The 25528-nt window shown below is 41.0% G+C and overlaps 1 protein-coding gene across 1 annotated transcript in view; it reads left to right on the forward strand.

Moving 5' to 3' along the window:
• The first annotated feature begins 6737 nt into the window (after positions 1-6737).
• The window catches only part of NR1D2 (nuclear receptor subfamily 1 group D member 2), a 28970-nt gene continuing 10179 nt past the window's right edge, over positions 6738-25528 (forward strand). The window contains exons 1-6 of the mRNA XM_032408801.1: positions 6738-7034; positions 15673-15939; positions 16826-16914; positions 19046-19190; positions 21205-21824; positions 23739-23924. Of these exons, the coding sequence (XP_032264692.1) occupies positions 7019-7034; positions 15673-15939; positions 16826-16914; positions 19046-19190; positions 21205-21824; positions 23739-23924 (1323 nt within the window). The 5' untranslated portion in view covers positions 6738-7018. The remainder of the gene's footprint in view (positions 7035-15672; positions 15940-16825; positions 16915-19045; positions 19191-21204; positions 21825-23738; positions 23925-25528) is intronic.

Genomic DNA, 25528 nt, shown 5'->3' on the forward strand with positions numbered 1-25528 from the left:
CTGGAGGGTTTGTTAAAACACAAATTGCTGGCACCAGCTGCAGAGTTTCTGATTCATTAGGCCTGGGGTGGAGCTCAAGAAATTGCATTCTAACAAGTTCCTAGGTGGTGGTGGTGCTGCCGCTGCTGCTGATCCAGTGACTATAGACTTTGAGAGCCGCTGGTCTAGGTGAAAGGGAGACACCCGAGTCTCTAAGTCCCCTCTGAGTGTTGCTGATAATTTGGGATAGAGAACTTAGGAGATTGTTCAGTTAATGGGGGTCACACTAGGACAGATTCCACTGCTGGGAGGGGTTCTCAATTAGATGAGTTTTCAAAAGTAGGAAGATCAGATGGGAAGATGAGTGAGAAAGTCAACAAGATGTGTTGTTCCTTTAGTGATACAGCATGCCCTGTTGTTAGGGCTAGCTCTTTGTATTTGATGCTTTTGGTTTCTTTTTTCCCGCAGAGGAAGTATTGTAGAATTTTTTTCAAACTGTGATAAAGAGTATTGAAGATAATCAATACTCAATACTCAATCAAGTGTTTCCTATAGCATTTTAATGTGTTGAACAGCCATGAAACTTTTTCTTCTTTATTTCCATTCTTATTTTTTCCCCAAATTTCTGTTTAGTATGTTATTAAATCAATGGAGCACTTCAATTCAACCAGGGTTTCCATGTCATGTTGTATTGTTTGCACTCATTGTATGTAGACATAACCCTTTCTCCTACTAGATTCTCCTCTGAGGGAGCAGTCCCATTCCAATTCCATAAGATACTATTGATGTTGGGCAATAAAGAACTTAGAATAGACAAGAGACTGGGTCTGTGTTTGAATGTTATTCTATTGACCTTCAGACGCACAGAGAATAAAACAATGGAGTGGAACCATCCTGTGGAGTGGGGGCCTTTCTGTACCCACTTGTTATCTGACTCATTCCTTCTCTAGAGCATCCTTTCTCCTTACACCAACACTTAGAAAATGCTACCAGGTAGAGGGGATGACAATGCTTACCCTGAGAAATATATCTTAAGTTTTTGACCTTGCAATGTGGTATTCAGATCAAGGTGGACTGCGTATGTGTGCAATTTTTTAAAATTGTACAATGGTTTGAGCAATGGTAGCTGCAACAATATATTCCATCTCACATGCTATTCAAAATATGACCTTGATGTTCCTCTTATGGAGAGATGAGGTCTATGTGCCCTATCTTCCAACCTGGGTATGCTTGTAACTCTCTTGTTACAAACCAATAATGCAGTGAAATCAATGTTGTCTGACTTCGGAAACTTGGTCAGAAAAATTGAGACAACTGCTGCCTAATTCCCTGGAATGCTTGCACTGGAGCCCTGGCCTACTCTGTTGTAAGCAGTCCTACTGCCCTGAGGCCAACAAGCTGAGAGGGACTCCGGAGTAGCCCATATAGACAGACTCTGTAGAGAAGCTCTGCAGGTACTGAAGAGAGAGAAAGGAGGGGCTAGCCCCTAGCTGCTCCAGGCCCCTGCTGTTCTGGCTCCGCCTACTGTCTGATTGCCAGTGTTGAGACTCTGAGTCATAAATGCCCAACCAGGGCTCCCCAAATTCCTGACTCATAGAAACCATCAGAGATAATAACATGATTGCTGCTATTTTATTTTATTTTATAAGATTTTATTTTTAATAAACTCTACACCCAATGTGGGGCTCAAACTCACAACCCCGAAGTCAAGAGTCAGATGCTTCTCACTGGCTAAGCCTGCCAGGCACCCCATGATTGCTGCTATTTTACATCACTAAGTTTTGGTTTGGGATAATTTGTTACACTGCAGTAGTAACCAGAATAATCCCTATAATAGGTGAGAAGGAGTTAAAGCAGTTTTTGTACCTCGTTGTACCAATGAGGTTTCTTTAGTTATAAGAGAAACTGACTCTGGTCAACTGAAGCAACATTGATGAGATAAATGTCCAAATCAAGAAGTTAGAAAAAGCAGATTAAAAGTGAATGGAATAAGGGAGATCAAGATAAAGAGCAGAAATTTGTGAGGTAGAAAACAAAAATAATGAACCAATGAAGCCAAAAATTAAATCTTTGAAGAAGCTAATAGATACATCTCTAGTAGGACTGATTAAAGAACAAAAAGTGCAAATAAAATTAAGAATGAGAAACTAGAATTGATAGAGATTAAAGAGATAATAAGAGAATATGAAGAATTTTGTTTCAATAAACTTGAAAACTTATACAACATGGATAGACTCCTAGAATGGTAATTTATCATACTGACTTGGACAGAGGAAGAAAGATTCTATAAATCTGTAATGACCAACATGGTTACTGTTAGTTACATGTGACTTTTGACACTTGAAACATGGCTAGTGTAACTGAGGGGCTAAATTTAAATTTTATCTAATTTTTAAAAAGATTTTATTTATTTATTTGAGAGAGAGAGAGAGAGAGCGTGAGTGGGGTGGAAGAGCAGAGGGAGAGGGACAAGCAGACTCCATGCTGAGTGCGGAGCCCAACTCAGGGCTTGATCCCACCACCCCAAGATCATGACCTGAGCTGAAATCACGAGTTGGCTGCTCAACCAACTGAGCCACGCAGGCGCCTCATTTTTATCTAATATTTTTTTAAATTTTATTATGTTATGTTAATCACCATACATTACATCATTAGTTTTTGAGGTAGTGTTCCATGATTGTTTGCGTAGAACACCCAGTGCTCCATTAAGTATGTTCCCTCTTTAATACCCATCACCGGGCTAACCCATCCCCCCACTCCCCTCCCCTCTAGAACCCTCAGTTTGTTTCTCAGAGTCCATAGCCTCTCATGGTTCGTCTCCATTTTAAATAATTTAAATTTAAATTTAAAAACTGGAACAGTGTAAAAATATTTTTCTGTTAAGCAAACTTGACTCTTTTGCTAGGACCATATTTCACTTTAACTATTGCATCTTGTAAGATATTATTATTGCATTATAGTGTGTGTTGGATGTGTGTATCATTTCTAGTATTGCACATAAACACATCACTGATCTTGTTGATATTTTTTCTATGCACAGATATATTGTATTTATTTGAATATTTTATGAAGACATAAAATGAGAATACGATTTACCTAATGATACATATGTATGTCATAATTGAATGTTTATTACTTAGTTATAATATTTTTAAAAAATATTTATTTATTTAGGGGGGAGGGGGAGAGGGAGAGAGAAACTCCAAGCAGACTCCATGCTGGAGCCTGACGCGGGACTCAATCCCAGGACCCCAAGATCATGACCTGAGCTGAAATCAAGTTGGAGGCTTAACTGACTGTGCCACCCAGTCACCTCAATTAAATTACTTTTCTGGTTAAAAAATAAGTACAGACAAATTTTTGAATTTACAGTAAAGGCATACTTTGATGCAGATTTGAGTGATGATATAGAAGCTAGTACTTTGACTGGAACAGTAAAGAAAAAAAGAGCCTGGAAGAAAGTACATCACAAATATCATGATGCCTGGCAATTTCAATTTGCTATGGCAGAGGAAACCCCCAAAGCCACTGACATGTGATGATGCCGCTGCTCTGTGACATTTATGTTGTGTATTCCTGTGTTTTTAACATTTCTGTTTTCATTTCTAATAGGTAAATATGGATAAATATATCCGACAAAAAAGTCCTTTGTGGTCTTCAATCACTGTAAAAGTGTAAATCAAAATGTTCGAGAACTCCTGAACCAGGGCATAGAGAAGGCAAAGTGGAATGTTATTATGGTATTGGGAACTAGCATTATTCATTAGAACATTTTAAAATGAGGAATGACCTTGCACATTTTTAACTGGCCTTAACTTAAAAGAAAATTCCATCTTCTTTCCCAATACCTCTCTTTCATCAAGGTCCTCATACCGCAGTACCTCACTTGATCTATTTTACTGGATCTTAGGACTAGAGGACTCTGATATTTAGGCTCTTCTCTTCTTCATCCACATCCGGATTGACCTATCCTGTGTTCAGTTTCCCAGGGCCCCTGGTGTTAGTGGGATATAAGGATTAATGAGGAAGCTTTCACCGGAAATAATTTGCCTTTTTAAAAAAGATTTTATTTTTTAAGCAATCTCTCCACCCAACATGGGGCTCGAACCTACAACCCCGAGATCAAGAGTCGCATGCTCCACCAACTGAGCCAGCCAGGTACCCCCTAATTTGCATTTTTTTAACAGATGGCTTTTGAAGACACAGTCACTTCATTCAGCAGAGTTATTATTTTGGAAGTTGGAGTAAGTAGAAATCCACTATGAATAGTCTGAGAATCCCTACAGACTGAGCCATGGACTCTACAGGGTTAATACATAAGGTTCCTTGGAATGACAGCAGCAAAAGGCAATTTCCATTGCAGCTACAGCACTCTGGGGACTGTCCAACTCGGATGCTGCTCAGCATCCTCCTCTGGCACTGATGAACCTAACGTTTTCAGTGGTCACTGGTGACTGAACTGGATTATAGTTTTATAGCCTCTGATAGTTATCCACAATGCCTCCCAGGTAAGAGGTGGCCTTTTGAAAACATGAGGCTCATGGACACAGATTTTATTTCATTTATTTAAATTTAAGATGCTTAAGGGACATTCCTTTGCAATGGTTTATTTTCAATTCCATTCTTCTCTTTTTCAAATTTAAATGGTACTATCCTCTATCTTAAAATAGGTTTTATTTTTTAGAGCAGTTTACATCCACAGCAAAATTAAAGTATAGAGAGTTCCCCATATACATTCTGTCCCCATGAACACACACAGCCTCCCCCACTAGCAATATCCCACACCACTGGGGTACATTTGTTACCACCGATGAACCTATATGACACATCATAATTATCCAAAGTCTATAGTTTATATCAGCATTTACTCTTGGTTGTACATTTGACATGTATCCACCATCACAGTATCATACAGAATGGTTTTACTGCCCTAAAAAATCATCTGTTCTCTGCCTTTTCATCCCTCTGCCTCCCCAACCCCTGGCAATTAATGATATTTTTACTCTCTTCATAGCTTTGCCTTTTCCAAATGTCATATAGTTGGAACCATACAGTATGTAGCCTTTTCAGAGAGGTATCCTCTTTTATGATTTCTTTTCTTCCTTCTAGACTGCTCATACTGGCCTCAGAAACAGATGGTGGTTGATAAATAAAATGAAAAAGCAAGCTACTAAGTGTAGCCTGGGGAACTCTTGCATAGCATCACATAGAGTGATAAAGCCCTGAGGTAGGGAAGAAAAGAGAGCACTGTGGTTGGAGAACAGTGTTTAGAGGGTGGCAGGCAAGCCTTGGAAAGAGAATCAGGGCCTACAGCTTGTGCTGGGCTTTGCAGGTCTGGCTAAGGCATTTGAGTTTCCTCAAAGTGCAATAGGAAGCTATTTGGAGGGTTTTGAGCAGAGTAATCTGATCTCATTTACATTTAAAAAATGACACTCTGAGAGGGAGAAATGACTGTAGGTGGATGCAAGGAACAGTCCCTCTCCCCAGTTAGGGAACTATTACAGTAGCCCAGGCAAGAGGTGATGGTCATTTGGTCTAGAGTAACAGCAATGCTGATGGAGAGAAGGATAGAAATTGAAGACATACGAAGGTAGAACAGCTCAGCTTTGTTAATGGATGGAATAGGGTATAGAAGGTAGAGAGACACACAGAGGACAGAAGAAATGCAATTTGCTGGTTTCAGGAACTGGCAGATTTGCCAATATAGTAAAGACTGAGATGGGGAAGCAACAAGTGTGTGTGTGTGTGTGTAATGGATTGGTGGGGGGGGGGCAGAAGGAGTGTGGCACATGTAAAAATGTTTTACACATTACATTTCCCCCAACATTTTATACTGGACATGTTCAAAGAGCAAATTGGAAAGTAATTTTATGAATACCCATTTATAAGATCTACAACTACCATCTTATACTTCTATCCATTTATCCATGCCATCAGCCCATCTTACTTTTGTAATACATTTCAACTGCAGACACCAATGAGCTTCCCTCTGCATACCTCAGCATACATATCCTTTATTTCCAGTTTTTTCTTTTGATGTAAAATTTATATACAAGATGAAATGCACAAATCTTAAGTGTGCATTCACTGAGTTTTGACACGTGCATACACCTGTCCACATCTTAAATTTAAGATGCTTAAGGGACATCAAGGGGGCATAATCAAAAGGGCTGCCGAGAGTGGGATTCTGGGGCTCAGAGAGGTCTCGGTTTGAAATGCAAGCCTCAGAACACGTCTATTTAAGCTACGGGATTGGATGAAATAACCCAAAGGGTGTAGAGTGAAGAGAAATGGGCTCTACCCTCAGAGTCCAGCGTTTAACGGTCTGTTGGAGGGTGGGGGGCGGGAGGAGAGCGGAACTTGTGGGGAGGTCAAGGGTTGGCTCGGCCGGGGGTCTCAAAAGGCCGGTCTGTTCGGCGCCTCGGGGCGGTCCTTGGTAACCATCCGAGGTGACCTGAGGTGTCACGGGAGGTGGGGGGGAATGAGGAGGGGGACATGGAGGGAAATCCCAGTCCGAGACGGGAGGTCGGCCTGGAGGGGAGGGAGGAGGGGAAAGAGGAAAAACGACTTGGGGAGGAGGGAACGGGGAAGGGGGGCAACGGGACGTAGACAAGAAGCCAGAACCGAAGGGAAGAGGAGCGGCAGCGCCGGCGGCGGCGAAGGGGCGGAGTTGCCGCAGCGGCCGGCCGAGGGGCGGGCGGAGGGAGGGGGTGTGTGCGCGGGTCACATGGTCGCAGCTGCCCTCCCCGTCAGCCGCCCTCGCCGCCGCGGTGCGCTGGCTGCAGGAAGCCGCCGCGCCGCCGCTTTTGTTGTCGGGGACTCCGCGAGGAGCGCCGCTCGCCGGCCGCCGCCGCCCTCTCTCACTGCAGCCCGCCCTCAGGCCGCGGGGCCCGGGTTCCGGGCGCCCCACCCGCCCTGCCCATGAGGGGGCCCCGCGACCACCGCTGCCTCCAGCCTGGGGCGGCGCGGCGCTGAGGCGGAGGCGGCGCTGCCACTTCTGCGGGAAGCGGGCAGCCTCGGTCCCCTCCCGGAGGGCACCATGGAGGTGAATGCGGGTAAGAGCCGGATTGCAGAGGGTGGGGGCACGGCGGAGGGGGCGCTCGGATCCCGTTGGGGCACTTCGGGTGGCGGCGGCGGCGGGGGGTGACCCCAGGACTGGTGGGGTGGGCTGCTGCGCGGTGCGTATAGGCTCGGGCTCGGTTCCCGCGTCGCCCTCCGGGCCTCTCCACGGCCGCCCTCCCGGCTTCCTGCAACGCCGCAGCGCGGCCCGCGGCGCCGGCCCGGCCCCCCCCTCACATGGCTGGGCCGCGCGAGCCACGTGCGCGCTGTGTTTACGTTCCGCGGCGCGCGGGCGCCGGTTGGCTGGGCGGGCGCGTGACGCGGCATTACATAATGGGCGCTGAGGCGGCGGCGGCGGGCGGGGACACGTGAGGCCGTTCGGCTCGGTGACCCATATTCCCTGGGGCCGCAGGGACACGTGGGGGCGGGTGCGCGCGCGCGCCGGCGGGGAGCGCCGCAGCATCCCGGGAGGCCCCGCCCCTTTGGAACCCTCCGGGCTGTGACGTGGCCGCGATTCCCTCCTCCCCCGCGGGGTTGCACATTGCGGAGGAGGCCGCGCGTGCGCGTGCGCGTGCTGGACCCCGCGCCCGGGCGGTCCCGAAGTGGGCGCGGACGCCGCAGTGCACCGGCTGCCGCCTTACGGTCGGGGAGGTGACCTCGACGCGCAGAGCCGGGGCCAGGCCGACTGCTTGGGCCCCAGACCTTGCGGATACTGAGGAAGAAGTGTGGGTTTCTTGGGGAAGACCCGGTGCTTCCCCAAAGCGAGACCCCTCGGAGCTCTGAGGAGCTTAGATCCTGAGCAGTGCCTGGTAGCTGGGACGGCACCTGCCCTTGTTATGATGCTGCTTCAGTATTTCCAGGAAAAATGGTTGCTCTAGGACGTGACCTATCTTACACACGGTTATAAAAAAGGCTCGAAAATCCCCTCGGGCTGGGAGCCTATAGGCACACCCATAGCTAATCTTTCAGCTCACGTAGGGTCGGGATGACTCAGGTGATCCCAAGTGACCCCGAGACTTTATGAAAGACTGGTCATTGTTTATTTAAATTGATTTTTAAAAAAGATTTTCTTTATTTATTTGACAGAGAGAGAGACAGGGAGAGAGGGAACACAAGCAGGGGGAGTGGGAGAGGGAGAAGCAGGCTCCCTGCTGAGCAGGGCGCCCGACGCGGGTCTCGATCCCAGGACCCTGGGATCATGACCTGAGCCGAAGGCAGACCCTTAACGACTGAGCCACCCAGGCGCCCCTAAAAAAAACGCATTGGTTGCCAACCTTTCTTGAACCCGATCCACAGAATTTGGCTTTATCAATATTTTTCTAGTTGTATTTCCTGTTACAATGTCACGGAACAGTACTGTGCTCCCTTCTCGCCTTTTGCCTGCCCTCAATGATGGCCCTTACACCTGAGGCCATGAGGTTACAGAAGAAGCTAGTTTGTGATGAGCTCTGTAGGCAACTGATAAATTATTGAACACTACGTCTGAAACTAATGATGTACTATATGTTGGCTAATTGAATTTAAATTAAGAAAAAGAAGCCAGTTTATATTTTTTAAGTTATTATATGCACTTTTTAAAAACGATAGCTTGGAAGCAAATGTGCTGTGAGTTTTCCACCAATGTAAAAGACATTTTCTAACTGTGTTTTAATTACCTCTGGGTCTCCTTAGCCTTTGAGGGCATTTTTAAAAATTGGGTAATCTGTCCTGGAATTAAATTTTTGCTTGATAAGAATGTAGAGATTATTAGGGTCAACCTTTTTCAACCTAGCTTTTAGCATGAACGAATTCTTCCAGATTTGTAGCCTTGTAAGGTGGGCTAGCTCAGGAGGCTAGAAAATTTTTGTCTGGTTTGAACCTTCCTGGAACAGTATCACTGATTTTAATCTTGCCTTTTGGAGCTACAGATAGTAAAACTTCCTTTGGATCACTGTTGAACATACCACTCCAGTTCTTCCATTTTCAGTTCTCATTACTTGGTCCTTGCTCAGTGTTGTTTTGATCATCATCCTTGTTGCCCTTTGGGCTGTAGCACCCAGAAGTGAACAGACTCCTGTGGAAATGATTGGACAGTTACCAAGTTCCAAGTTTCGGATTCTGCTGCAAATGAGTTCTCTGGCAGGCTCAGCTTTTGTGGCTTACTGGCTTTGCTGACTCACAGTAACCTTGCAGTCAACTAGGACCTTTACATGTGAACTATTTTGAAGCTAGGTTTCACCTATTGTGCAGATAATTGACCTGAAGTGTAGGAATTTGCAATTATTTTTAAGTTTTCTCTTGTTCCTTTTGGCTCCATTTTCAACCTGTCTCAAGGTGTTATCCAGTACATTAACAATTTCTGCCATATATCTGTTAGAGGGAGCATTGGGAAGCATTCCCTTCAATTTCCCTCAAATTGCAGATGTTGTCTAGGGTGGGGCCAAATTCAGTGCTGTGTGGCTCACCTCTGACCCATCCGTTTGATTGATATTGTATTAGTACAGTGGTGAATACACATTCAACCAGTGACCATTTCATCTAACTTTTATGACATAATTGTGTCTTTACCTTATCCATGACTAATGCAGATATGAAATAGTGAAGTGGCAGAAATTGACTATATACGTTTCTGTCACAGATTTTGGGTGAATATACCAGGTTCCTTAAAGTAAATGATAACTCACTGCACAAACTTCATAACATAGCTGTAATTCACATTTTTAAAAATTTGGAAGACATTCCCACATAGTTCATTCTTGTTTTTATAACCTGTATTTCTCCTAATTTGGAAATAAAAATGTCAGAGAGCAGTAACGGTAAAAAAGTCAGTTGGAGAGAGAAACGGCAAGATCATGGGAAGACTTAGAAGTGAAGTAGACTAGTCAACGGAGTTAAGATATTCAGAAGGTGGTGTGGAAATAACCTCCAGGGAAACCACTGGGTCCATTTGACACACTCAAAATTAAAGGAACGAAGAAAGGATAGGGAGGGTTAGTTTTGTTTGAATTCTTTAGTATGATGGTAAAATAATATTCACCAGTATCTGTGGAGTACTTACTATGTGTCAGGCCCTTTACATGTGTCACTACTTTGACACCACACTTTAATTCTATGAAGGCAGGTATTGTTACCATTTGAAGATGAAGAGCTAAGTAGATTGAAGTTAATTAACTTATCCAGGCAAGTGGTGCAGCCAGATTTTGAATCCACAAAGTCCACTTGGGGAGCACAAGCTACTATGCTGTATTAGGTCTAAGCCCACATGACATTTGATAGTATATGCACATCTTGGTGGTCTTGTCTTCTTGGGGGAAAAGGAAATAACTGTGCAGATCCACTTGATTTGTAGTGGTATAGGGTCGTACCTGATGGAAAAGGGGCGGGTGTTAATAAAGCCTCCTAATCTCCTCATTCCTTTCTTTCAATCTTGTTGCTAGTCAAACTGTTTTTCCCCCAGACCCTAGGTTACATTAGTGTCTTCCCCCTCCCCTCTTCCCCCAGTAATTTACATGGAGAGCAAAAACACTATTTTACAAAATAAGACCAGATTTGTTTTGTCATCCCATTTTTTATTTGTTTTCTTAAATCTCTTACATGGTATATCACTTAGTAATTTGCATGTTCTTCAAGACCCCACTTATTGTCACCTTAGCTGTGTTTGCCCCTTTTGATCTTTGCCCTCCTGAGTGCTTTTGTGTGATCCTCAGCAGTTCACAGTAAATTTGTATGAAACAGTGCTCGCATTGCACTGGAATGAATGATTAAGACAGCTGTTTCCTCGGTTGGTCTACAAGACTTTTTAGGGAAGGGACCATGTTCTATGGAGCCCTGACGCTCAGGACACAGTTGGAAGGCTAGTGCTTCAGTTAGATCTATTATACCATCCTGTGAGTAGAAATTATTAGTAACCTACTTAAAATGAGAAAACTAAAGCTTCCAGGTGGTAAATATGTTTTGTTCTAAGTCACAAGGCACAGTCATGAGTTGAACTCAAGCATTCTTTCCAGGATGGTGGGCAGTGGGAGTGAGAAGGTTTTGGTGATGGGCAAGCCTAGAATTGGGGTAAGAAAACCCCAATATATGGCGAGCAGTAAGTGTTTCCCAGCAGTATAAAATTAGATATTGACTTCTGGCTTGTCTGAAGTTGACCACTGGGTAAGCCCTAGCCTGGGAACCTGGCCCAGCTCCAGGGATTTTTTTCCAACTAAAAATAGAGAAGACTGCTTCAGCTAATTTTAGCTTGAGGCATCTAAGAAGTACATTCTGCCTGTTTCTGGAAGTGTTGGGACTTGCTGGTTCGGGGATTTTACCTTTCTTGCTTTATCATCAAAAACCATGTATGTAAAAAGCACTTTAATAATCCCCTTTTATGAACACCATTTCGGTCTTATAATAACTCTAGCAGATATTCCCATTTTATAGAAGGTGACTCAGTTTTAGAGAGATTGAAAGTGGCTTGCTTGCACAGGTCTTCGCAGTAAGAGATAATAGTTTATACTCTGGCCTTGGCCTTCAACCCTGGCCCTGCCACTTAGTAACAGTGTTTATATTAAACCTCTCCGAGCTCTGAGTTCCTCCTGTGAAAAATGGGATAATCAAAGTAAATACTTGTGAGGTCAAAATGTGATAGGAAGTTGTGTCACTTTATTCTTGGTATTCAGTAGGTACTTGAGGACTTGCAGTTTTCACTTCCCTTTCTTCAATAGGTTGAGGAACTATTAGATGTACTCCTTAATTTTCTAGGCAATTAAAATGTGACCGTTTGGGTTACTAACCATCAGATCAGTAGATTGGTGTCCGGTAGCAAGAGTGGATGCTAAGACAACTAAATCAGTGTTGAAGGTCTTGCTAGGAGCATGTAGCTGCTTCTAGATGGGTCATCTTTGATACCATGATGCCTGGCACAAATGCTTGTTGAGAAGGATTGTTAAACTCCCTAAAGATAGGAATTGATATTAACTGGATTGATAGTAGCTCAGTGATTTTTCTTAGGTTTGATTTTGGAGGTTTTGAAAAGAAGGTGCATTTTGGGTAGTTAGTAACAATACCTTCCATTGCTCAGTCAGTGTTTTAAAACAGTTATTAAGCCATTGGGATAGCTCTGATTTCTGCAAGTTTATTTCTAAGGTGAGGTAGTCAGAATATCTTGTGAACACAAGTGGCTCTCTCAAATGCTGGCCCTAAGAAAGTCTTACGTTAAGGAAAACTATCACTTTCTCATCTTTTACTATCTTGAGATGTAAGAGAATTTACCACCTAAAGTGGTAATACTTTAGTAAGATAAATAGCTGTGAGACGTTCCTTTGGGAGTTTATTGAAGACTAAGAATAATATTTTCCTTTGCATTCTATTCTGAGTGTGTAGACATGTGAAAGAAGTAGCAGTTTGTTAACACCTGGAATTTCTAATGTGAACTTCAGATCTCTAAAATTTTATGAAAACAGATGGCACAGTGGTTTTACCCAGTAACATGACATTTGCTAGCCTTCCAAGTTAAAATTGTTTCTCTCTGGATTCACAGTATATTAAGGGTATTCAGGCAGTTAGTCAATGAAAACATCAACTTTTAAACCTATGAACCAATTTGTGCTTTAATTCAGTGATTGTAGCTATTCTTTTGTGCAAAGAATTGTTTGGGGGAACTTGTTAAAAATTAAAAATGGTCATTCCTGAGGGGCCTTCTCTAGTCTGGGCAGGACCTTGGAAACATGTATTTTGAAAAAGTACCAGGTGGTTCTCATGATACATATTTTACATAATTTCTCTGGATGATGAGAATAAACTCAAACTTAGGAAGTTTTTCCTCCTTGTGTTTGGAGTTTTAGGAGCTTTCAAAATCAGTAGATGAAATTTCTGTTATCAAAATTACCCTTGGTCAGTGGGGCACCTGGGTGGCTCTGTTGGTTGAACATCTGCCTTGGGCTCAGGTCATGATCCCAGAGTCCTGGGATCGAGCCCCGCATCAGGCTCCCTGCTCCACGGGGAGCCTGCTTCTCCCTCTCCTTTTGTCCCCCTCCCCACTCATGCTCTCTCTGACTCTCTCTCTCTCTCAAATAAATAATTAAAATCTTAAATTAAAAAAATTACCCTTGGTCGCATTTTCTTCCATTGAGCACAGATAAAGACATTGGCTTGTGATAGTCCCAGTTTTACTGTGTAACTATTTTATTGTGTATCAGTATCACCAAGAGGTTGATTAAAGTTTCTGATTCAGTAGATCTGGAGTGGGGCCTGAGAACTTACGTTTTTAATAGATTTGCAGGTGATGCTCTTGATCTAGGGACCACACTTTGAGAATGACTGGTTTATAGGTGGGGAACACTGCAGGTCTAATATTAATCATAAAGCTCTGACTTCACTCTGGGAAGATGATAAGCACATGCCAAGAGAACATTTGGGAAGTGGGTTAGTCTAGAAAGACCAGAGTCCCACCTCCAACTTCAAGACTGATAGCAGGCATATGTTTAATGAATGGAAAAGTGGATGGAATTCTCCACATATTTATATTTTTTGTCTTTAAAATTCAAGTACATTTAGTTGCATTTATGCATATTAAATTTGTGTATGATGAACACTGTTGTGTTTTTCTTGGCATGGTAGGTGCTGTTTTAACTTCTGGGTTGTGACCAAAATCCGTAAGAGTTACGGTTTTACTTTACTTCTCAGGAACTTCCCATCCTGGATATGTATAATTGGTACTTAAATACATGTCTGGGATCTTATTTCAACAAAACAGACTAAAAGTGACCTAAAATTCTTCTGTCCATTTTTTTCTTCTCTTTTTGTTCTTCTTGTCTTTTTATTCTTTGGAATTGTTTTGGCCTCAGCATTTTGCTGTGTGTGTGTGTGTGTGTGTGTGTGTACTTATAAAGTATGGCTTTTATCTAAAAAAAAGATTGGGGAATCATTTTTCATTAGCAGAGAAGTTTATTTCAGAGTGAATGCTTAAATTGCAGTTGTTACTTAGGAAACGTGCAGAACTTTCCAGTTATTACTCTGTATAGTTATCCAGATTGTTGTCAGAAATGCCCTGTTTTGCTTGTGACTTTCTAGTAATGTTTTATGATACTTGGGATCTGTCCATATTATTTAAAAAAAAAAATTTTTTTTTTTTTTTTAAGATTTTATTTATTTGCGAGAGAGAGAATGAGAGACAGAGAGCATGAGAGGGAGGATGGTCAGAGGGAGAAGCAGACTCCCCGCTGAGCAGGGAGCCCGATGCGGGACTCAATCCTGGGACTCCGGGATCATGACCTGAGCCGAAGGCAGTCGCTTAACCAACTGAGCCAGCCAGGCACCCTGTCCATATTATTAAACGTGGGCTTCACAAAGGCAGAGAAGTAGGTCTTAAAAATATTTATGGCAGGCTTATTACTTGTAAAGCATGTATAGAAAATTAAGAGACACTGTGCACTTAGGTGCTTATAGGCTAGTTGAGAAAGAGGTGGAAACAGGTAAACAGTAGGTTTAAATAAGAGCTCAGGACGGTGATAGAAGAGAGGTAATTTTACCTTTGTATCTGATGCACTGTCCTGAGCTCTGATATCGAAAAAGCCCATAAATGTTTGTTGATGATAGAGGGAAGAGGAAAAGAAACCACAGCAGATCTTGGCAGAAAAGATGAGAATTAGTTGTTTGGCCTGGGATTTGGAAAAATAATATATTTGGCTATGAGATTATTCTTGCAGCATTTTATGTCTTTGACGGAAGATGTTTGAAATTATACTCTAAGAATAATTTTAAATACTGTTTCTTAACCTGGGAGGTTTACAGTCTCTTAAGAGGCCAAGACCAGTTTTCACCAGGGTTGTGGAGGTTATATTGGTGCAGTTGTGAGTAGTGTTTTGAGAGTAGCTCTATGGAGAGAGAATTAGCGTCAGCCTTAATGTTATTCTCTTATAGCATGCATTCTTTCAGCCTCTTTTAACATTTACTGTAAATAGCAAGTCAGAAGAACAGGTGGTGAGTCTGGATTCCTTAAGAGCTGTTTACAGATAAGTGTGTCTGCAAGTCCAGTGGCAGAAGCAGGTGGGGAAGGGGGATCGTGGAACTGGTGATTAGTGGGTAGTCATAGAAGTTTTCAGGGATCTTTTAGGAAATATTCTGGGAGCAATAGCTATGAAAGTTCCCCATTTTGACATAAATTATCTGGAGTTCCAAATGTTACATCTGTTCTTGGTTAACCTGTGTTTTAGCCAAGTGCTGGGGGAGGCAAATGAACTCATTGTTTGTAGGATTGTGTCACTATAATGAAGGAGGCAAAGAGAGGACCAGAAGCAGACTTCTTCATGAGAAAAAGTTTGTTTACTCTAAGCTATGTAGTCAGGAAGGTTTTTCATTCCTTTTAGGAAAAGATTTTTAGGAAAAAAACCCTAGAAAATGAAAAGCTTTAGGTTTGGATCTTGGTGTGCTCAGAATAATTAAGCCAGTGAGACCTTATTTTTTGAATTAGTGGAAATGATTGTGCTTCGAACTTTGTGGAAGCAGGAAGAATAGTGGGGAAATAAGGAAATTAGTTACTTTCTCCTTTTAAGGGTGAGTGGATATTTAGTCAGCAACCTGTTTCTAAAGTTAATGACTTTACTATTCAGATTTGGAAAAATAGAAAACATATTGTCATGTATCTAATTATGTGAATTCTCCCCTCTTTTCTAGGAGGTGTGATTGCCTATATCAGTTCTTCCAGCTCAGCCTCTAGCCCCGCCTCTTGTCACAGTGAGGGTTCTGAGAACAGTTTCCAGTCCTCCTCCTCCTCTGTTCCATCTTCTCCAAATAGCTCAAATTCTGATAACAATGGTAATCCCAAAAATGGTGATCTCTCCAATATTGATGGCATCCTGAAGAATGATCGAATAGATTGTTCTATGAAAACAAGCAAATCGAGTGCACCTGGGATGACAAAGAGTCATAGTGGAGTGACAAGTAAGTTACTTTAGTTTTCAAAGGTTGGTGCCATTAATTGCAGGTGGGGTTTATTTTATCAGTTTTTCATTTGGGTGTCATTTCACCCCCTTTTGGGTAATCATAGTTTAGTAGTTAGGTAAGAAATCAGTGATGATTTTGAAAGTTACAGCCTAGGGGTTGTCATAATTGGTTCTTGCCATGGAGCAAGATACATGATATGCACTCTGCCTGCCCATGTTTCCTTTAGGGTATCCCCTTTTACCACATTTTCACAGTTGCCTTTCTTCTGGACTCTTGGTACTGAATCTGGTTTCTGAAACAGAGTACTTGTTATGGGAAGGGGTTTGCTTTCATGCAGTTGGAGCTGGGAACATTTGGGATTAGAAAACAAAGCAGCATTGGGATAACTAAATGAGTGGTGGAATTTGGACCCCTGAGTGAGTGTGGAGGTAAGACTGGCTGATACAGAGGGGAATGGTGCCTGTAGGTGAATTGAACTGAGTATCATACAGCAGCCTGTGGAGACATCTGTTCACACCTCTGTTGATTGACTCTTTTATCTGACTTCATAATTCTTATTGAGGAAAATTGTTTTTAGTTCTGGTTGCATCTATATGGTGTAAAGTAACCCTAGATTTATAGAATTTCAGTGTATGTTTAAAATCATCAGGCTCTCATAGATATTTTTGGCAGTCCCATAAACTGTGTTTAAAAGAAAACTAAGATTTCTTTGGATTTGTTAATTTGGTGTAAAGATTTTTCTTTCCCATTGTAAAAGTAAATATGAAATATGTATCTTTTGAAAGTACTTACAAGTTGAATAAAATAAATTGGAATCAGTTGGAAAGAAAACAGTTGAAGTTTTTCTTCCAGCTTTATACTTTTGTGTCTGTTTGTGTCTTAGAATTTAGTGGCATGGTTCTACTGTGTAAAGTCTGTGGGGATGTGGCATCAGGATTCCACTATGGAGTTCATGCTTGTGAAGGCTGTAAGGTAAGCTACTGATTCTGGGGTTAAAGAAATTGGAGTTAGCCTTTCCAATTTCCACAATTGATAATCTGGGAGGATGAGAGAAGTCAGCAGCTACTCTTAAAGTTTTAAGCATTTTATGTAGTATATAAATGTAACTTGTTTTAAAAAATATATTTTTATTCTTTATTTTTTAAAGATTTTATTTATTTGACAGAGAGAGACACAGCGAGAGAGGGAACACAAGCAGGGGGAGAGGGAGAGGGAGAAGCAGGCCTACTGCCGAGTAGGGAGCCTGATGCGGGGCTCAATCCCAGGACCCTGGGATCATGACCTGAGCCGAAGGCAGACGCTTAACAACTGAGCCACCCAGGCACCTCGAAAAATATATTTTTAATTCAGTGAAAATATTTCTTTTTTCTTTAAGATTTTGATCAGAATAAATTTGCTATCTCACTCAAACTTAATTATGGTATGAAACCAAGTGCACAGATGCTTATTCATTAATGCATCAGGCACTATTCCAGGTGGTGGGGAAATAGCAGGGAGCAAAACAGACAAGGCACTGCTGCCTTGTTGGAACTTAGTTTAAACCAAACTTTGAATAGGTCTCCTCAGATATGTTGACATTCTGATACGTCAGATATTAGGAGTTGGGAATAATTCCTACATACTTGTAAAAATGTGGTATCTTCAGAAGTAGTGCCAAGTGAGTAAAAGAATCTTGAATATAAATTGAACGCTTGGGAAACCTCATTTTATTTTTAAGGTTCGTTGAATATTTCTTGGTTAGAGGGTCAGCTAATTCCAAGTGAGATAGTCTATACCTCCTACTTATATCCAGGGAGTCTCTCTCTCTTTTTTAAAAATCTGACACAACTCTTTCTCCTGAGTATCAAAAATTAATATGGCCAAGACATTTGCTCTTGCTGTTTTCTCACTGAAAGGCAGGAGCAGGAATCCAGCTTGGCAAGATATGATGGGTGAGCAAGATAAAGAATATACATGATGGAAGAAGAAATATTTTCTAGGGTAGCTCTGAATAAATTGTGAGTTTTGTAGCTCTTAATGGCTGGGTCACTTCACAAGACTAGTCAGTATTTAATATAGAAGTAGCACTTTTCCACTGTATAAAAAATTCTGTAAGTACTGTTTTACTCATTTTTTTTTTTTTAATAAGAATGTGAAATAATTGTAGAGCAGGCATCATTATCAGTTTATTGCTAAAGAAACAAAAGCACAAGCAAATGAACCTAATTGTGTATCCTTGTTAAATACACATAATTGTTCTATACCCTCTTAGAGATATGTCTAGTTCATATATTTTTGTGTTCAAGTATAATATTGCAGTAATAAAATTTAAAAATACTGTATTTCAAAATTACACAGATTCATGAAATGTGTGGTTAGTTATGATATTCAAGGAAACTGTAATTTAAAATTTTGGTAATTGTGTCCTTGACTTTTCTGTTCTTCTGAGACCATGAAGCTGGAGCTCTTTAAAGACCCATCACAGAGCACATGCTTAAGTTGTTTGTATAGTAAAGGCAGTTATTTGTAGCCATCTAGCTGGGGACTGTCTTTCCTTGGATTGCTAGCTGCTCTGCGGGTGTGTGGTGTCACACGTACCTGTTGCTGACAAAGTAGCCAGGAATGTCTGGCACATGCAAGTAGACCTTGCTGGTGTCAGCAGGTGATGATGCAGGAAAGACCAAGCTCTTCTAATGGAGTCCTTGGTTCTAGTGAGGGAATTATAGCTATGGAACACATTTCTCTGTCAACTCTAAAAATCAGTCATTCAGATTTCAAGAGTTTTGGGATTTGTATGTGATTAAAGTTTGGGCTGGAAAGTGTGGCTGCAGGCAGGGGCAGGTAACAGGGTAAAGCGTGGTAAAGGGGTGCTCGGCAAGCTCCAAGATTCTGCAAAGGGAAGAAGGGGAAGAAGAGTTTGTTTGGCTAGTAGGCATAGGTGCTTACTAAAAACAGTAAGAATCTAGTTAAATTGTGTGTCAGTGTTATATATCCCTGTGTTCTAAGCCAAAATTATTTCCCAGATAGCTAGTAAAATACTTGATAGTCAGTTGTGGAGGGAGTGCTTACAAGGATTTCATCTGGATGTTTTTAAATGGCTGAGTACATCTTCCTTTGTTCTTAGGGTTTCTTTCGGAGAAGTATTCAGCAAAACATTCAGTACAAGAAGTGCCTGAAGAATGAAAACTGTTCTATAATGAGAATGAATAGAAACAGATGTCAGCAGTGTCGCTTCAAAAAGTGTCTGTCTGTTGGAATGTCGAGAGATGGTATGTTCCCACTTTAACGAGCACTCTTCTTTTTGAAACATATGGAGCTAGGCTTTTATTCCTCAGCATAAACCAGACCTATAGGCCAGTTACCAGTGGCCTTCTTGTGCTTAGAGTGAAGCAGATTTTAGAAAACACATTTTGATGCCTTGTAAGATGCCAAATTCATTAAAGTTAAAGTTTAGTGTTACCATCCTGGAAAAATAGCTTTTGGCTCTCTTTTGGGGCTTCTTGTAAAACCCCCCCCCCACCCCCCCTGCTTTTTTAGTATACAGTTTGAATACTTTTTTTCCTAAAACAAGAATTCATTTCCCTTCCCTTCCCTCCCTTTCTGTCTCTTTTTTTTTGGAGGGGGAGTAAAGGGGGCTGGGGGAGAGAGAGAATTGTAAGCAGGCTCCATGCCCAGTGCGGAGCCCAATGCAGAGCTCGATCCCACGACCCCCAGATCACGACCTGAGCCAAAATCAAGAGTTGGAGGCTTAACCTACTGAATCACCCAGGTGCCCCTCTTTTTTTTTTTTTTTCCCCCGTATAGGAATCCTTGGCTCTTTCTCCTTGATTTCTTAACATTTCTTAGGAACCCTTTCTCCTGTGTGAATTATCTCTGTGACTTTCTCAGCTCTGAGATGATAATGTGCCTTTAGGGCACAGGTTCTGAATATGTTGAAAGGAGATACAAAATTGAAAGAAACAGTAGGGTCTGGAGTGGAGGTGGTTGCTAAATTCTGGCATGATCCAGTCCCATAAAAAATAAAAGTTAATTTGCGGTACTATTAGTATTTTCTGTGGATGATATCACTGGAAAATTTGACTCTTCTATCATGCTTACGGAAGTCACTTTTGGATAGTCTCATTTAGTTCTAAGTAACATAACAGATGAGTATGAGGTTTTCAGAGGGATTAGTTTAGTAGGATTAATTAAGAATTGCTAAGAATGAACCTGATATTTATCTAGGGAAGCGTCACTTAAGCAGTCCCTTAAGTTACTCTAATATAGTACACAAATACTGTTTAATAGAGCTTCTTGAGTAATGGATTTTAGCGGTTGATGTTTTAGATTTCATTTGCCTGAAAATTTTTTTTATATTACTAGAAATACTGATCCAAAGTTGGTGGATATTGTGATTTCCTCAAAAGAACAAAAATGGCAATCATTTGTGAAGGAGGGAGTAGAGATAGAGTGAAACATGATAAAATTGTCCATGATAACAATAATATCAGAGGCTACAATTAGATTAGGAAGGCGTTCTTGCTGGGTGGGTATATTGGATTTTTATTATCCCCGTATAAATATTAGACTAGAAAGCTTTTCTGTCCCTCAGGGATAGGAATGTTGGAGACAGAACACATTCTAAAACTTGGCCTCTAAAATAATGGAGGATGAATGATTTAATTTTTGTTTCATTGATTTTAATTAAAATCCAGCAAATTTTCAATAACTACATTTCTATTGACTGTGTTTTTTTAATTAAAAATTTTTTTAAAAAGATTTTCTTTTTTAAGAAGCTGGAAAAAGAGCAAATCATTTAATAGTTGGGTCTTGAGAATAGGGTTACAAAAATGAATTGACAAAGGTTAGATGTTCAGGGGGTGCTTGTACCTACTAGGTTCCATTAACATTAATGGCTATGGGTAGCTGAATCCCATGTGCCTTCTTAAGAACCCAGCCTTCAGCCTTGTTAATAGGTGCTGTGTAGTAATGCTGATCTGTTTCAAACTATGATTTTTACTAGTTAATTTCAAATTTTTAAAACTTTGCTTCTAAAATACCCAAGACATAGATCTTCTCTTAGCTTTGTTTTGGGAGAAAAATGAAAAATTTTTCTCCTTTTCACTTCCTATGTACATCAAAAATCTAGCCAGCAAATTTAGAATACTTTGGGCCAGAGACATACAGATATTTTTTATTTGTATCACTAGAGGCCATAGTTAACAGAGATAATTTGGTGCTATTCATTTGTATAAACAGGTCTTATTTAGAATATACATGTTAAAATATCTTTTTCTTCAATAGCTGTTCGGTTTGGTCGTATTCCTAAGCGTGAAAAACAGAGGATGCTAATTGAAATGCAGAGTGCGATGAAGACCATGATGAACAGCCAGTTCAGTGGTCATTTGCAGAATGACACATTAGAACATCATGAACAGACAGCCTTACCAGCCCAGGAACAGCTGCGACCCAAGCCCCAGCTGGAACAAGAAAACATCAAAAGCTCTTCTCCCTCTTCTGATTTTGCAAAGGATGAAGTGATTGGCATGGTGACCAGGGCGCACAAGGATACCTTTATGTATAATCAAGAGCAGCGAGAAAACTCAGCAGAGACCATGCAGCCTCAGAGAGAACGAATTCCCAAGAGCATGGAGCAGTATAATTTAAATCATGACCATTGTGGCAGTGGGCTTAGCAGCCATTTTCCATGTAGTGAGAGCCAGCAGCACCTCAATGGACAGTACAAAGGGAGGAACATAATGCATTACCCAAATGGGCATGCCATTTGTATTGCAAATGGACATTGTATGAACTTCTCCAATGCTTATACTCAACGAGTATGTGATAGAGTTTCGATAGATGGATTTTCTCAGAATGAGAACAAGAATAGTTACCTGTGCAACACTGGAGGGAGAATGCATCTGGTATAGTGAAATCAATTTTTTTGCCCAACTTGCATCAAGGATAGCTTTTGAAGGTTTTCTTTTATTTGGGGGCAGTATACCAACTTTAGGGGCAGGGGTGGTGTCAAAACTTGAGACTTACAGAATCAGTTTTGTGCAATATTTTAGGTTAAATACTTCTAATAACATCATTTGTTGATTGACCTAATTCACACAGAACTAGGTAAAAGCATATGATTTGATATTATGATTGGGATTAGGATTTTATATAAAATATGGATCATGTAGAATTGGTCCTTTAATTCTTAGAAATCCCTTTCAAAATTTAAGCATTCTGATTAATCACTATCTTACTAGCTTTGGGATTTTCTCAAAGGGCTGATCATTTAGTTTGCCACAGTTAGTAATCCTTTGATTTCTATGGAAAGTGTTTTCTTTAACCATTATAATGCAAAAAGGTCTTTGAATATAGAACATTGATAGATGTTTTACTGTTTGAAAATTTAGGAATATTTTAATACGCTAGTTTCTAAGGATTTTCTCAGACTTCATCTTATGAGATGAGTTAATGTTATTCAAGTTTTTTTTTTTTTATCAAATACAACAGTCTACATGAAAGTACAGTGTTTATGTTCAGCCAAAATTTCATCAAAAACAGCAGTACTGCACCATTTCCAGTATAAACCATGAGGTCCTTTGATAGTGCTTGGTATTTTCTACAGCCAGGTAATTAAAGTCTTCTTTTTTCATTTTCAAAATAGCTGACTCTACCCCAATTCTTTTGTTGTTTTTTTCGGTCACTTGCAAGGATTTTTTTTTTTTTTTTTTTTTTAAGATTTTTATTTATTTATTCGACAGAGAGAGAGAGGGAACACAAGCAGGGGGAGTGGGAGAGGGAGAAGCAGGCTTCCCACTGAGCAGGGAGCTCCATGTGGGGCTCAATCCCAGGACCCTGAGATCATGACCTGAGCCGAAGGCAGACGCTTAACGACTGAGCCAACCAGGTGCCCCCACTTGCAAGGATTTGATTCCATGGGTCTGAAAGGTGACCTTATATTTTATTAGACTTAGTGGCTGCCTTAAGGAGGGAAAAAATCTGTAAGCATTTAGGTTCTAATTTTGTGGTATTCTCCATGGTTATAGAATCATCCCATTCCTGGATCGCCTATGGATTTAGTGAAAATTTAAAGGCGATTTTACTAATAGAATATACAGTGAATGTTCATAATCTTTTTAGTGTTCTTATACCTTCTTTGGCTTCCTGGTTTTTCCTCACCAATCCTTATGTAAAAGGTGCCCCTTGTATCTCCCATCATTGTTTCCTAATTGAACAAGTGGAGGCCAGTAGTCACACCACTGTTTATGAAATAAATGGTTAATGACCTTTTTAAAAAAGTGAGGCATCTCACTGTCCTTTGAAATTATAATACTGTAATTGTGCCATTTGGAAAAAAGTGAGTTTTGAAATATTAACTAAATATTGAGTTCTAGGCCTGTGACTTCTAGCTGTATTTAGATAAACTTCTTAGAATCTCATTTCCTTATCTAAGAAATAGTAACTATAATATCTGCCACAACTAATGAGTATAGGATTGACAATGAAGTATGTATGAATTTGTTTGAAAATCTTAAAACCAGCATAAGGTGGCAGCAGTGTTTAAAAACAAAAACAAAAACTCTTAAACCCGTGCCATAGGTATTTGAAATAGCTTAGCCTACCTCTTTTATGATGCGTTAATTGCTGTTCAGACTAGGTTGCCCTGAGGCCTTCTAACATAAGGCAAGTAGCAAGAAGAGAAAGTGTTACTATTAGTAGATTTTACCTGTGTCTGAGAGTTAATTTCACATTGGGGTTTCCAATGATCGAGATACCACTTTTGAAGTTTCTTTACCATCTCTCACAATTTAAGAGTTTTTCTGTTTTGTGCATGCTAGGTTTGTCCAATGAGTAAGTCTCCATATGTGGATCCTCATAAATCTGGTCATGAAATCTGGGAAGAATTTTCAATGAGCTTCACCCCAGCAGTGAAAGAAGTGGTGGAATTTGCAAAACGTATTCCTGGATTCAGAGATCTCTCTCAGCATGACCAGGTCAACCTTTTGAAGGCTGGGACTTTTGAGGTAGGTTTTATTTATCTAGAATATCGATGCAGGGTGTGTGTAGTATTTTATTTTCATGTACGGTGTCATTCTTTTCTAAAGAAGTATTTATAGTCCAGAGGCTGAAATTACCAACAAAAGAATAACCATCTCAGAATCTTGGGAAGAAATGAGATAAATCCAGAGATTCTTAGGACTTGAAATACAACTGCTCTGTGTTCTCAGCATACAGACTTCCTCCAGGTTCTAGTATTATTTTCAGGTGAGGACCGCAGGCAGAGTCTGAAAGCCTAGCCTGGTGTTTCAGTACAGAGTACAAAGGGTAAATAGAATGTGGTTTTTCTCTTTAAGGAGATTGTAGAATATTTCGGGGTTATGTGAGACGTGTCTTACGTGCTACTTTAGACTCTGTTGGCTTCACCTCATCCAGAATCCTTGCTACCTTTTTTTCCTCTGGCTTCTCTTGCTGTGATGCATTCTGCCTGGACTTGGGGCAGCTACTGTTGCCAACCTGAGTAGGACACAGAGTGCCTGTCTCTGTGCTGTGTTAGGTGCCTCCCACCTCTCTTCCCCAGGGCTTCCCTGGTGCTGCTGAAGTGTGAGGAGCCTCAGGACTTGCTCAGAGCTCACTTAAACATTATTCTGAAATGCAGGGTGGTGGGTGGAAGTTGGTGTCTAGTGGGCCACGTCTTTGATCAGTGGGGGACGGGAATCGGGATATATTTTTACTTTTCCCTGCTGGTCCCACAGACTGAGCTCTCAGTTGTTAATGATACTGAGCGGTGGCTAGCTCAGTAATTCTTCCTCTGATAATTTGCTGTCATCCCTTCCCAGGCTCATTTCCTTTTTCCTCAAACCTGTTCTCACATATGGTACTGCACATTCTGCTTAAACTTTTGCCTTATGCTCTGTTTACGGGGGCACCTGGACCAGAATGGAGAAGGAGCCATATTCATAAATAAAATACCTATGGTATAATTTAAAAGTAAAGCTGTTAGGTTAGGATTTTCAATGTAAAGGAAAACATTAGAGGTAAGATTTAAACTTTGAATCTTAAGAGGGGTGTCAGTGATCAAGTTCAATTCGCCCATTTTTTGAGGTTAAGTAAATGTGGTCCGGAGAGGTGAAGAGATTTTTCTGGGATTACCAATAAATTTCTGACAGAGGACCATAACACAAATCCCAGACTCTAGCACTTGTGTTCTCTCCACCTTGTGATTTGTCTTGGGATTGCTGTGTTCTAGTTCCATCTTCATAGAAGGCTCACTCTCTTTGGATTGTCTTGAATAAAACAAGTCTTTGGGAAAATTGCAAAGGGGAGGTGTTTGTTCAGTATTCCTCTGGTTATGAGAGAAGTATGTGACCTAGGTGTTGCCATTTACTTTAGGGGAGGGAGTGCCGTAGATAAGCAGTTGTTGACTGATTTGGTTTGGATTTGAAATACAACTTGGTGTCTGGAACACTTCTACTGTAATAGTTTCCTTTGTATATTGTCTCTTTGGGTTATGGTTTCTTAAAATAGTCTAATTAGAGTTTACCCGCTGCATTTGCCTTGGCTGCATTTGGTGTTTTGATGTCTCTAAGTGTTGTTGCATTGAAATACTGCTCTTTTTACTTTCTGGTTT

Source organism: Phoca vitulina, unplaced genomic scaffold (assembly GCF_004348235.1).
Source record: "Phoca vitulina isolate PV1807 unplaced genomic scaffold, GSC_HSeal_1.0 scaffold10, whole genome shotgun sequence".
NCBI classification, from domain to species: domain Eukaryota; kingdom Metazoa; phylum Chordata; class Mammalia; order Carnivora; family Phocidae; genus Phoca; species Phoca vitulina.